General features: G+C 41.5%; 1 protein-coding gene across 1 annotated transcript; it reads left to right on the forward strand.

Annotated features, from left to right (window-relative positions):
- Positions 1-431: 431 nt before the first annotated feature.
- On the forward strand, positions 432-12,384 carry LOC131277575 (mRNA-decapping enzyme 1A; the record flags this gene model as incomplete). The annotated part of the gene is made up of 4 exons (XM_058292617.2): positions 432-1,190; positions 6,264-6,329; positions 7,481-7,699; positions 8,417-12,384. Coding segments are annotated over 4 exons (1,125 nt in total), but the record flags the coding sequence as incomplete, so codon positions are not given.
- Between the last annotated feature and the right edge of the window lie 734 nt (positions 12,385-13,118).

Genomic DNA, 13,118 nt, shown 5'->3' on the forward strand with positions numbered 1-13,118 from the left:
TCCTCAAGGTGAGGTGCCTGGTTTTTTATCAAGAACAGTAGAAATAAAGATAGGAACATTTGGTCAGCATCTGATCCCTCTGACCTCTAGAATGTCGTTTTCCTACATGTTACTAACATGGGACAACTAGACACAATTAGCTTTGTGATAAGGCAGTTGCCTCTTTCTTTGCTTTATATCCATCTGCCAAGAAAAAAGGTGAATTCTAACATTATCTCCTGGAGTCCATAAATTTGAATTTACTTTAAATGTAGATTTAAAGATGCATCTTGATCTTTAACCCCTAGCACATTTTCAGTTGGTTCTATTTCCTTATTTTCAGATGCCGTGCTTCCTTGCTTCTGCAGACTATTAAAGTTAATGGTACTGAAGTTTGGTTATTCTGACTTGTAAGAGAGTTCTTTCATTGGGTGGTTTGATTTGTTTTTCAGTCTGCTCCATCTGGACACAAACATCTGACGGTGGAAGAATTATTTGGAACCTCTTTGCCAAAGGAACAGCCAGTAGTTATCGGCCTGGATTCAGAAGAAGTAGAGAAGCTACCTGGAGAAGCCTCCCAGAAAGAACCCAGCCCATTCCTGTCTTTTTCCTTTGAGCAGTCAGGAGGCACCCCTTGCTCAGAAAACCTGGGTATACAATCTGCTGCCCACCACCCAGTCCAACCTGAAGTCACCACCCCGGTGCTAATCACTCCTGCGTCCATCACACAGTTTCACGAAAAGCATGCCCCAAGCTATACGATCCCATTGAGCCCTGTTCTTAGTCCTACTCTGCCAGCAGAAGCTCCTACTACACAGATTCCCCCCAGCTTACCTCGAAACAACACTATGATGCAGGCAGTGAAGACCACACCTAGACAGAGGTCTCCACTCCTGAATCAACCGGTCCCTGAGCTAAGCCACGCTAGTCTGATTGCCAACCACAGCCCCTTCAGGGCCCCCTTGAACATGACAAGCACAGCTGGTACATCCCTCCCCAGCGTTGATCTTCTCCAGAAACTCAGGTTGACGCCACAGCATGACCAAATACAGACACAGCCCCTTGGGAAAGGTGCAGTGGCTCCCAGCTTTCCTCCAGCAGCTGGCCAGCTGGTCACACCTGAGAGCTTCACAGAGCCTCCCACTAAAACAGCGGCAGCAAGAGCAGCGGCCTCAGCCTCTCTGAGCAACATGGTGCTCGTTCCCCTTCAGGTACTGGTAGAAGGGTGGGGGTGGACAGGGTGGGTGACTAATTAGGTGGGGTGAAACTGCAAAGATCTCAGTTTTAACTGACATTATTCAGGGTGGTTTTAAAGAAGCTACTGTTGAGTGTGTCGGGTTAGAAAGACGAGGTAAGAAACCCTGAAGTGAACAACCAGATAAGTAACTTGGATTCAATTCCATTTCCCCAAACTGTTTCAACTGATAATGACTAAGAAGCCATAAAGGTATTTTAAGATCTTTTGTTTGTTTTATTTTTGTCTGACAGTTCTAGGAGTACTCATTTGATTTGAGACCATAGATCAAAATTATCCAAGCTTTGTTTCATTTCCAACTCCCTAAGTACTCTCATTGAGTGTCTACTTTGTTCCAGGTACAGTAGGCGTAACAAGACCATCCCAGATTTGGAGATGTGAGGTCAAATAAAGTTTCCCAATAAAATCCCAAGATTTGAAGATGGAGTAGATGTTAGCCTTATCTTTCCTAGAAGTGGGAAGAGTACTTGAGGCAGGAGAACAGTATGTGCAAAGGCCAGGAAATTGGGAAGTGGAGGTGGCTCAAGCATTTGGGCACCTGCTTATCACATGGAAGGTCCTGGGTTTGGTTCCTGGTGCCTCCTAGAGAAGACAAGCAAGGCAGCAAGCTAACCCAATAGGCTGGCCCAGCGAGGTGATACAACAAGGAGACACAAAGAGGAAACACAGTGAGAAACAAAATGAAGCTGGGAACAGAGGTGGCTCAAGCAATTGAACGCCTCTCTCCCACATGGGAGGTCCCAGGTTAGGTTCCTGGTACCTCCTAAAGAAAAGATGAGCAGACACAGAGAGCGCACAATGAATGGACACACAGAGCAGACAGTGAGTGCAAACGAAGATGGAGCTGGCATTTGAGGAACCTAAAAGACTGTAGTGTGATTGGATCTATTATGGAAAGAAAGATAAAGGAATAGGTGTTTGGAGATGAGCAAGCCTTTATAAATTGTGTCATGGGTGCAGAGCTTTGTTCTCAGAGCCCTGAGACATCTTTGAAGGACTTTGAGCAAAGGGTGACATGCTGGGAAAGGAAAAGACAGGAGCAGGTTGATAGATCAGGAAGGACGATGTGGCAGTCATCCAGGTAAAGCTGGTAAGGCCCTCACTTTGAAGGAGTGAACAGTGGATTTGTTAAGACATATAATCAATGGAACGTAACAGTAGGTCATGTGGAGGGTGAAGAAGAGGTTTGTCCTTCACAATAATTCATAAGGTTAATGAATTTATGGATGAGGAAATCAGACCATTAGGCATCACAGAAATAAAAGGGAGGAGAATCTTCTAAAAATATTTTGGGATTTTTAGTCTCATGCCTTTTAATAGTAGTAATAATCCCCAATCTTAACATTTTACTAGGTAATAATTGTATATCATTTCTTAGTTAATGGAATATTTGTTCTATTCCTTTGGAACTTTGTGTGCAGAAAGTTACACAAATATCTTAGTTACATCATTATATTATCATTTTTTGACCATCTTTGCTGAGCAGTAGTATAAAAAGGAATATACTTCTGCCAGTATAAGAAGGAAAGAAAATGTTCACTTCAGCAGCTAGGTGTCATGCCCCTGAAATGCACATCCTGCCACTATTCTGGGACCACACTCTACTCTCTAACCTGGCTTCTGGCTGGGGAAGCTTAAATGCGGTTGCATTTCCATTTACTTGATAATTTCTAGGACCTGAGTCTTCATTGATTCGTTGACTTCTAGTGTATTTGCTCTGCAGTAAGAAGTTCTTTCCCTAGGGGGACAAACTTTAGCATGTACAAGTGTGACTCTACATTCCTGTCCAAAATTAAATCACCTTATTAAGAAGTATCAAGCTGCCAGAACCACATCACTACAAAACTCAGCAGCAGTAATGTGCCTGGGCTCCACTGTTGCTAATCATTGTCCTGGGAGTTACAGCCAGAGCAATTAGGTAAGAAAATGAAAAGGCACCCAAATTGGAAAGGAGAAAGTAAAACTCTCATTACTTGCAGATGACATGATTCTGTAGGAAGTCCTGGAAAATCTACAGCAAAGCTACTAGCTAATTCTGCAGCATGGCAGGGTGCAAGATCAACATGCAAAAATCAGTAGTGTTTGTTACTCTAGTAATGAACAATTTGAGGAGGAAAGTATGGGGAAAACATTCTATTTGCAATTGAAACAAAAAGATTCAGATACCTAGAAATAAATCTAAGGATGTAGAGGATTTATACATGGAAAATTATAGAACATTGCTAAAAGAAATCAAAGAAGAAAGAAGAGTCTCTTCAACATATGGTACTAGAAAAACTTGATCTCCATTAGGCAAAAGAATTAAGGGGGACCTTATCTCACACCACATACAAAAATTAACTCAGAGTGTATCAAAGACCTAAGAAGAGGGAAGTGGATTTGACTCAATGGATAGAGTGTCCGCCTACCACATGGGAGGTCCATTCAAACCCAGGGCCTCCTGACCTGTGTGGTGAGCTGGCCCACGCACAGTGCTGCGGTGTGCAAGGAGTGCCATGCCACTCAGGTGTCCCCTGCGTAGGGGAGCCCCATGCACAAGGAGTGCACCCTGCAAGGAGCCAGCCTGCGTGAAAAAAAGCACAGCCTGCCCAGGTGTAGTGCCGCACACACTGACACAGGAAGATGACACAACAAGATGACACAACAAAAAAAGACACAGATTCCCAGTGACGCTGACAAGAATGCAAGCAGATACAGAACAACACACAGCAAATGGACACAGCGAGCAGACAACAGGGGGGAAGGGGAGAGAAATAAATAAAAAATGAATCTTTAGAAAAAAAGAAAAAGAGACCTAAGAAGAACCAGAGCTATAAAACTCATAAAAGAAAACATAAGGAAGCATCTTCAGGAGCCTGTGTTAGATAGGCAATGGTTTCTAAGACTTTATACCCAAAGCACAAGCGACAAAAGAGAAAATAGATAAATGAGATGTCATCAAAATTAAAAACTAGGGGAAACGGACTTTGGCCCAGTGGTTAGGGCGTCCGTCTACCACATGGGAGGTCCGCGGTTCAAGCCCCGGGCCTCCTTGATCCGCGTGGAGCTGGCCCATGCGCAGTGCTGATGCGCGCAAGGAGTGCCGTGCCACACAGGGGTGTCCCCCGCGTAGGGGAGCCCCACGTGCAAGGAGTGCACCCATAAGGAGAGCCGCCCAGCGCGAAGGAGGGAGCAGCCTGCCGAGGAATGGCACCACCCACACTTCCCGTGCCGCTGACGACAACAGAAGCGGACAAAGAAACAAGACACAGCAAAAAGACACAGAAAACAGACAACCGGGGGAGGGGAGGGGAATTAAATAAATAAAATCTTTAAAAAAAAAAAAAAAACTAAAGTGAAACAGTAACCTACACAATGGGAAAAAATATTTGGAAACCATATATCCAGTAATGGTTTAATATCCAGAATATATAAGGAAATTCTACAACTCTGCGACAAAAAGACAAGCAACCCAGTTTTTAAAAATGGACAATGGACTTGAATAATCATTTATCCAAAGAAGATATACAAATGGCCAAAAGGCACATGATAAGGTGCTCATTAGGGACATGCAAATCAAAACCATAATGAGGGGAGCCAGTGTGGCTCAAGCAGTTGAGTACCTGCTTCCCACATGGAAATTCCCAGGTTTGGTTCCCAGTGCCTCCTAAAAGCAAAAAACAAAAACAAGCAAAACAAATGGAAAAATCAAGTCAGGGTTGCTATTGTGGTTGAGCATTGACTTCCCACATACATGGTCCTGGGTTCAGTTCCTGGCTCCAGTACCTAAAAAAAAAAACACAATGAGATACCACTTCACACCCACTAGAATGGCTACTTTTAAAGTAAAAAATAACAAGTGTTGGAGACACAAGAGCACTCATTGTTGGTGGAAATGTAAAACAGTGCAGCCACAGTGGGAGACAGTTTGGTGATTCCTCAGAAAGTTAAGTATACAATTACCTGCTATGACCAGGCAGTCCTACTTGTAGGTATATACTCAAAAGGACTGAAAACAGACTCAGATATTTGCACATCTATGTTTATAGCAGCAGCGTTCACCATTGCCAAAAGATGGAAACAACCCGAGTGTCCATCAAATGATAAATATATAAACAAAATGTGGTCTATTCACACAGTGGAATTTATTCAGCCGTGAAAAGTAACAAAGTTCTGATACAAGGGACTATGTGGGTGAACCTTGACGGCACATTGAGTGAAATAAGTGAGACACAAAGGGACAAATATTGTATGATCTCACTGATAGGAAATAATCCCTAACAAGCAAATTCAGAGTCTGAAACTAAAATACAACCTACCAGGGGCTGGGGAGGGGGAAGGGAATAGTGAATTAAAGCTTAATTATAAGTAGAGAATTTCCTTTGGGGATGAGGAGAAGTTTGAAGTTTTGGCAATAGATGGTGATGGTAGCACAACACTGAGAATGTAATTTAAACCACTGAATTATGTATCTGGATGGGGCTAAAGCAGGGGCTCTTAACCTTTTTTGTTCCACAGACTCCTTTGCCAGTCGAGTGGAAATGACAGATCCCTTACTAAGTCCATGCTGTACTGTGTATTATTTAATAAATATATCACACCCACACCAAGACATCCCCACAAGAATAATGTTGGTTTTTTTTTTAATTTAAATTCAAGCGCACAGACCCTTTGTTAAGAACCCTTGGGCTAAAGGGAATTTTAGGTTGTATGTTATATTCCTAAAATAATTTTTTTAAGTGCCTGGGCTGCCCCCAGCTTCTGTAAGAGGTAAGGGTTTCAGCTTTTTATCTTAGAAACCCCTTAAATGATTTGCTCACACCCCCTATCTCTGGAGAACTGATGAGGGGAGGCTGTCCCAAAGCTTTCACCATGCCGTCATGTTGCGTGGTTACAAGTTCCTGTGAGCTTCTTCCCCCAGAAATCCAGAAACTAGTTGACATCTGAGCTTTTCTTATTGCTAACCTAGATTTTTTATCAGTAACTAGAATAATCTCACCTGAAACCTACTTTGTTTTTCTCTTCACCCTTTTCTTTTTGAATATTGCAGTCTATGCAGCAAAGCCAAGACCCTGAAGTATTTGCTCAGCCTAAGGTGTTATCCAGTGGCATCCCGGTAAGCTCTCCCTTTTTTCTGAAGAATACTGCTTTTAAGTTCTTCTGGCTGGATGTGAAGATAAAGATTGTCACTTTAGTGAAAAGTTTTACCCTTCAAACCTACACGTACTCAGATGTCCGCGCTGTGCCCAGCTCTCCCAGCTCACCGCGCTTATTGCTGTAGGTTCTGCAGGCCTGAAGCCATCCCTGTGTGAATGTCTTCCTGGCTGTGTTCAAGGGCAGGGTCAGGCACAGGAGGGGCACTCCCTCAGTTTGCAAAAGGGCGACTGCCAAGAAGAGAGTATGTCAGTCTGGTTTCTATAAGTAGAAAAGATGCTTTGCCGTTTAAGTACTGTAGTGTCCCTGTTCACAGAGGGTAGAGCTGTTGCCCTGCTGCAGCCTTCTCAGTAGCCTTCCGTTGCTCGGAGGGCTCGGAGGACAAAGCCCAAGTGTCAAGACATGGCCTCGCACTTCTGTCTCTTGCTTGTCCTCCCCTGCCTCATTTTTTAAAAAGTTGCCCCTACCCTCTGTCACCTACCATCCTTGAAACAAACACTGTTTTCTTCAGTTCCGTGAATGTGACATTCCCACTTACCTTTGAGCCTTTGCACCTTTTCTTGAGTCTTAGAATTTAAACTAATGCTAGTTTCTGACAGGTCTTTAACTCCTTTTTTCTGCAGCTTGTCCTACTACATGGTGGTCTTCGGGAGCATTGGCCTTGTATTACATTGCACCAAAACACAACATACACCCTTAAAACTGTGGGAAGCTCTTTGCTGTGTTAAATTAGGAGAGTGACAGACGGAATCTAGAGAGATGGAGACCTTTGTTGATTCTGTCAAATGTGAAAACCACTGAAAATGCTAATTATTACTGGTTTAGTGTATTCTGGTTGTTAGCTATAATTAGCCTAAAACATTTATAAATAAGAGGAGGTGGATGTTAGTTTCATTTTCTTAAGAAATTTTGCTTTTGTTATCTGTAGTGGTATGATAAAACATGGAATGCTGAAGAAGAAACTAATACTTCGTGTAACTGGGTTTTTTTCATTTGCATTTTTTATTGAACCATATTCCAGTCTTTACTGCCTGAGCCTACTCTCAGGTATCCCCTCTGGGCCTGCTTGCTGGCTTCTGCACTTGGTGCTCGCTGACCGTTGTTCCCCTGCAGGTTGCAGGCGCCCCGCTGGTTACCGCAGCGACCACAACAGTATCTTCAGTCCTGCTGTCCCCAAGTGTTTTCCAGCAGACATCTTCAAGGTCCACAGACCTTGAGAGGAAAGCAAGTTCCCCTTCTCCTCTAACTGTTGGAACATCAGAAAATCAGAGAAAGCCTTCCATTATCCTCAGCAAGTCTCAGCTCCAGGATACATTAATACATCTAATAAAGGTATGTAGGACATGAATTTAGTTTTGATTTTTCATTCTTTAATAAAACAAGGCAAATTTTATGAGTTCTTAGAAAATTCAGTTATAGAGTAAATTCAGAAGTCTAGCTTTGAGTAATGTTTCTCTCTTCCTGAGAATATATCCCTGGTGGAAAAATATCTGAAAGGATGAAACTCTAAAATATTAGTCATGGTTGGTTATCTCTGGGTAGTGGGATTATTTAGGTAGGTAATAATTACTTGTACAAATCATTAATACATTTTTTTTTTCCTAAGCTGCTAACAAGAAAGTAAATTCTAATTAGGTTATCTTAGTTTTCCAGCCTGCTGTAGCAAATGATAGGAATTTTTAGGTTTGCATTTTCAAAGGCTGCAAGGCTTGCTTCTTGTCAGGGTTGATAGCATTCTGGCTGGTAGGCAGTCCTTGCGTTACTTGTTACTTGGCTTTTCAGTCACGTGGCAGTGTCCTCATTCCTCTTCTGGCTCCTCCCATGGCTTTTTCCCGTGGCCTTCTCTAGAAGGCCTCCAGTAATAGGATGAACACCCATCTTGATTCGGTTTGGCCACACCTTTACTATAATCTTCAAAGGTCCTATTTACAAATGGGTTCACACCCACAAGTGCAGGCTTGAGACCTGAATATGCCTTTCCTGGGGGGCATGATTCTGTCCTCAACAAAGGTAAATGTGACATTCCATATTCTTAACAATCTTTTCCAGAATGATTCCAGCTTCCTCAGTACGCTTCATGAAGTCTACTTGCAGGTTCTGACCAAGAACAAAGGCAACCTCAACCTATGATGGGAACTAAATAAAGCTGAAGGCAGTGTGTCGACCTCAGAAACAAATAGGCCTCCTCATGGAAACTTCTCAGCAAAACTTTGAGTTTTGAGAATCCTGAAATTGAGCCTATGAGAAAGAGACTCATTTTGTAAGAATGTTTTCCAAGTGACGTTCTCAGTGATAATGGAGGTTTCACTGTGAAGCATCACCAGCAGATCTTTGTTTTTAGGAAGGGAAAAAAACCCATTTGTGTTACGTGGGTGTTTTCATCATCAGATGTAAGCAAGTATGTGAAATAAGGAGTCGATTTTCAGCTTGCTTTCACTTTTGAACTTTTAGGGAGGAGTAGTCACCAGCCTTACAGCAGTCAGATTCAACCTTTACCCCCCACACACACCTGCCATCCCCAAGTAACAGGTCTTCTGGGGCATTAGACTGACTTGTGCAAAGGCAGCTTCAAGTTTTAGAGATCAGAGTTTAAGCTCAGAAATTAAGGCTGATTTGTTCAAGTGAAATGTATTTCATATGAATGCCCCATATGGACCCTAAAAGTTCTGAAATTTCATAATTGTGTTTTGTTTTTAAGTGTCCCCAGCCTGCCTTGCAGTGGGCTCCCTGCACCCTGTTGCTCTTTGATTCAGGCCCTCTCAGGCGCTGTGGTAGTGTGGGAGCCAGGCACATCATACCTTTGGAACAGAGGCTGTGGTTGGTAAGGCCTGAGTCTTATCAGAAATCATTTTAAGTTAAACTCTCCAGTGGTTTTGAAAGTGTTAAGTTTCCATGTGAAACAAAGCCTTATGTTCCTTTTCTGTCTGAACACCAGTTAAAAGTCATTGTCAATTGTTTTCCTTAACACCTTGACAGAAGGACCAATGGACCAATTTGACAAAGCCATTCTGGTTCGACTCCTTGAGAATATTGAGAATAGTTTTAAAACTATGCAGAAAAGGGAGCTGTTAGTCACACTGCCCTTACTTTGTTGTAGAATTTGGATTTTTTTAAATGTGTGAAATTCAGAACTTTACCAGTGTATTCCTAGGCTGTGAGTGCTTTTCCAGCCCAAAGTGTGAAAATATGTAAAGATGCTTTGTTATGCTGCTATTGATCTGCCATGATTTATATTTATTCTTTTATGGCATGTAATGGTGATTAGTAATATTTTAATGTAGATTTTGATTTATTTCAGCAATAGTAATTTTATGATATCCTTTGAATGAAAGTGTCTTCGTTTCTATGATACAGGTCATTTTATAGTATTTAACCAATTAAGATGCACTGCTTACTTTTCTGAGCACTATTTAATGATGGGGTAAAAACCCAGTCGGCTCAACCAGCTAGCATAAGGATGAGCTGTGAATAATGCTGACAGATGTGATTATTCCTTGAGAATGATCATTAAAGCTTTAATGGTTACTCAATCATAAGTCCATAGATTTTTCTAGAAAATTACTTGTGAATTACATACTTGTTTTAGTTTGGTCTTAGTTTTTTAGCATAAAGAATACTTTGATTGGCTTTTATTAATCTAAATGTGCTTCCTGAACAACTTTTCTGCTTCTCAATATAGTCTCTTATTGCTGTCTACCCACTTATGTGTGAATTGTGCAGAATTCAAGGAAGCTTTTAAGTTCTCGTACTCAATTAGGAATAGTTTTCAGAGATAGTGTGCACATTCAACAACCAAAATGAATTGTTTGTGCATCATGTGGGAAAGAGAAAGTTATAGTAAGATACAGAGATTTGCTGACAGAGAGATGGTCTGTCATCTCAGTGAACTTTGGCAAACATAAGAATCTAGGGATTCTTGTTTTAATAGACATTTGAGATGAAATGATGCTTTTGAGTATGTATTATATTATGAAAAGAGTTAAGAAAGAATATCTTAAAGAGGGTCTGTAATCAAATCTGTTAATTTTCACCTTTTAATCCAAGGAATGAATATAGTAGGTAGTAAAGAGAATCTATGGTAAGGTTTCCCTAGTGTGAAACTAAACTGTTAAGTGCCCAAGTCATGGAGACTTGAAAAGGGTAAACCTGTTTCAACTCCCAAATTTATATATTCCAAGCATTTGCTTAAAATTCACAAGCCAGAAGTTCACGGTCATGATTACCAGGAATTTCAGGCCAGAATGAGTCCCCAGAGAAGCCAGGCCAAACCTGGATGGTTGCAGTTGAATGGCCCTGGCCCGACGGTCATAGTTCAGTTGCCTTATTCCTCAATCAGGCTTACTATCCAGAACCTCATGCTAGCTTAGGTTGCATGTTTACATTGCTGCAGTGTCTTTACTGGAATCTTAATTTAAAATCTTAGTTGAGATGCTTCCTGGGTTTTACAGAAACCCCAGAGGTCCTGCGTTCAGGCCACTCTGTCTGTGTGCCTAGCCCACCCCTGTGGTCTGGGTGCAGGCTCTGAGGACAAGCAGCCCAGAGCTTGGAGTGGGGGTGTTTCTGGGCAACAGTGGTGGGGGTGCGCTCTGTTTTTTCTGTGAGGTCTTTGAATGGACTCACACACCTCCCAAACAGCCTTGTTCCCTTAAGGCAGAAAGAAGCTCCTCGTCATTGTGTATCTCTTGAGAGATCTGTGTGAAGGTTGGCCTAAGTGACTCTCAATGTTGGGAGAAGCATTTCATGCTGTTCGCATGTGGAATGGCCACAGCTTACCTTCAAAGCTTATGAGTAGCCATCACAGAGTGGGGTTTTAAGAACCCAAGGTGACCTGGATTCTTCTCGGCCCGAGGACGCACAGGCGTTAGTTTAGAATAGGTATGAATGGATTTTGCATGTCAAGCATTTGTTCTTTTTCTGGCCTGTGTTATCTTGTAAAAAGTATAAACCCTGTCAAATCCTCTACTAGATAAATATTTTTAAACCATGCAGCTTTATTACTCTCCTCTCCAAAGAATGTAGTTTGAGTTTTTCTCATTTTGGTAGTAGAGGCTGCAAACTGCCATTGTGTTACTAATAATGCAATGTGAAATTGAAGGTGCCTAACTTCTTCAAAAACAAAATCAGTCATCATACTGTGATTCAAAACATGGAAATACAGAAGAATGAGAGGTGGCACAGGCACGTGTGGGTTCAGTCTGTGTGAATGAAGAGAACTAAGGAATCATAGGGACATGTCTTGCATTCTTGCTGCACATTTGCTGTTGAGCATGTGTTTCTTACTGACCTTTGGTTTTCTTTAGTTGTATTGAGTATCTTCTGGAACCAGTAATGCCCTGTGTTTTCAAGTGTCTAAATTGACAAGATCTGAAGAAAGTAAAGCAACTTACACTGGGCTTTCTAAAAGCCATACTTGAGAACATTTCCCTGAAGGGGCCAGGGCCTCAAGGAGCCTGGTGTTTTTGTTTGTTTGTTTGGGTTGTTTTGTTTTGAGGTGTGGTTTTGTTTTGTTTTTTGTTTTGGGTTGGTTTGTTTCCAGTAAATTCAGCAGGAGAGATGTGTGCAATGTTTCACTCGGTTTTGTATTTAACATCTTCATTAAAAATGCTGAGATGCAATATCGTTCACATTGAAGTGGGAAAATTACTAAATTGTATTTTCCTTTTATCTGTGTGATTCCTGAAGAAACGTGTTTTTAAAATATGTGTTCTGAATGGTTTTTTAATTCTGTATTACTGCTTTGGCCATGTGGCTCTCATGACTTTAAATGTACCAGATTTTTCAACTCCCTCAGATGTGGGGGGTAAGAAGCTCTGGAATTACAGCGAATGTTTTGTTCCATGAGCGCAGTACTGCATCATTAACATTTTTAATGGTATGGATTTTATACCATCTGTGTATGTTTGCAAATATTAAGTTATTACATGTTTTAAAATGAGCATTTTTCATCCTAAATTTTATATGTTTGCAAATATATTTTTTTAATAAAATTTCAAAACCAAGTTTTAGCACCTACTAAATTTTAATTGTGTTTTTATTTAATTTGTAGTAATAAAAACTTTTCAGTGAGTCACTGCACTTTGCCAGAACCTCATACTGATGAGATGGAATGGAGTGAGGGAACCAAACCAACAAAGAAAACCCACCCACATGCACCCATTGCCAGCGGGTTTCTGGCCAGCAGGCTCAGAGGCCACACCTATTCTCAGATCTGAATACTGATACCTATAAATGAATGAGTCCTTCTCTGTCCGTTAGCCAAGCTTTAAGGCATATGAGTAGACATCTAAGGAACTTCATTTACTCTCTTGGGTCTTCCCTGGTAGAGGGTGCAATTCTGCTAATCATGGCCAAAACACTTTTATAGAGGACTTTACAGTCTGGGTCATTTCCTAGATCCATTCAATTTATGTTTAGTGAGCTCTTCTTATATGCTAGGCAGGTGTCTTGGATGATAAAGAGGGAAGGAGAGAAAGAAAGAGGGATGGAGAGAGGTATAATACCCCATGGCTGGCACCTGCCCAACATTGAGCTCACACTTCAGCCTTCTCTCAGAGGCCTAAACTCTGATGAAGAATGATTTGACCTCAGCCTTCTAAAACCCAAGAATGAGACATCCTTAGAAAACCCAGAGGAGGTAATTTCGGACAAATTGAGCAAGGCTTAATATGGATCCTGTGGTGCTGGAACATTATAGGTCGGGCGTAATTAGCCCTTAAAGCACAGGTTCTTTGCGACTTTTTTTTTTTATATA

Source organism: Dasypus novemcinctus, unplaced genomic scaffold, assembly GCF_030445035.2.
Source record: "Dasypus novemcinctus isolate mDasNov1 unplaced genomic scaffold, mDasNov1.1.hap2 scaffold_157, whole genome shotgun sequence".
Taxonomy (NCBI): domain Eukaryota; kingdom Metazoa; phylum Chordata; class Mammalia; order Cingulata; family Dasypodidae; genus Dasypus; species Dasypus novemcinctus.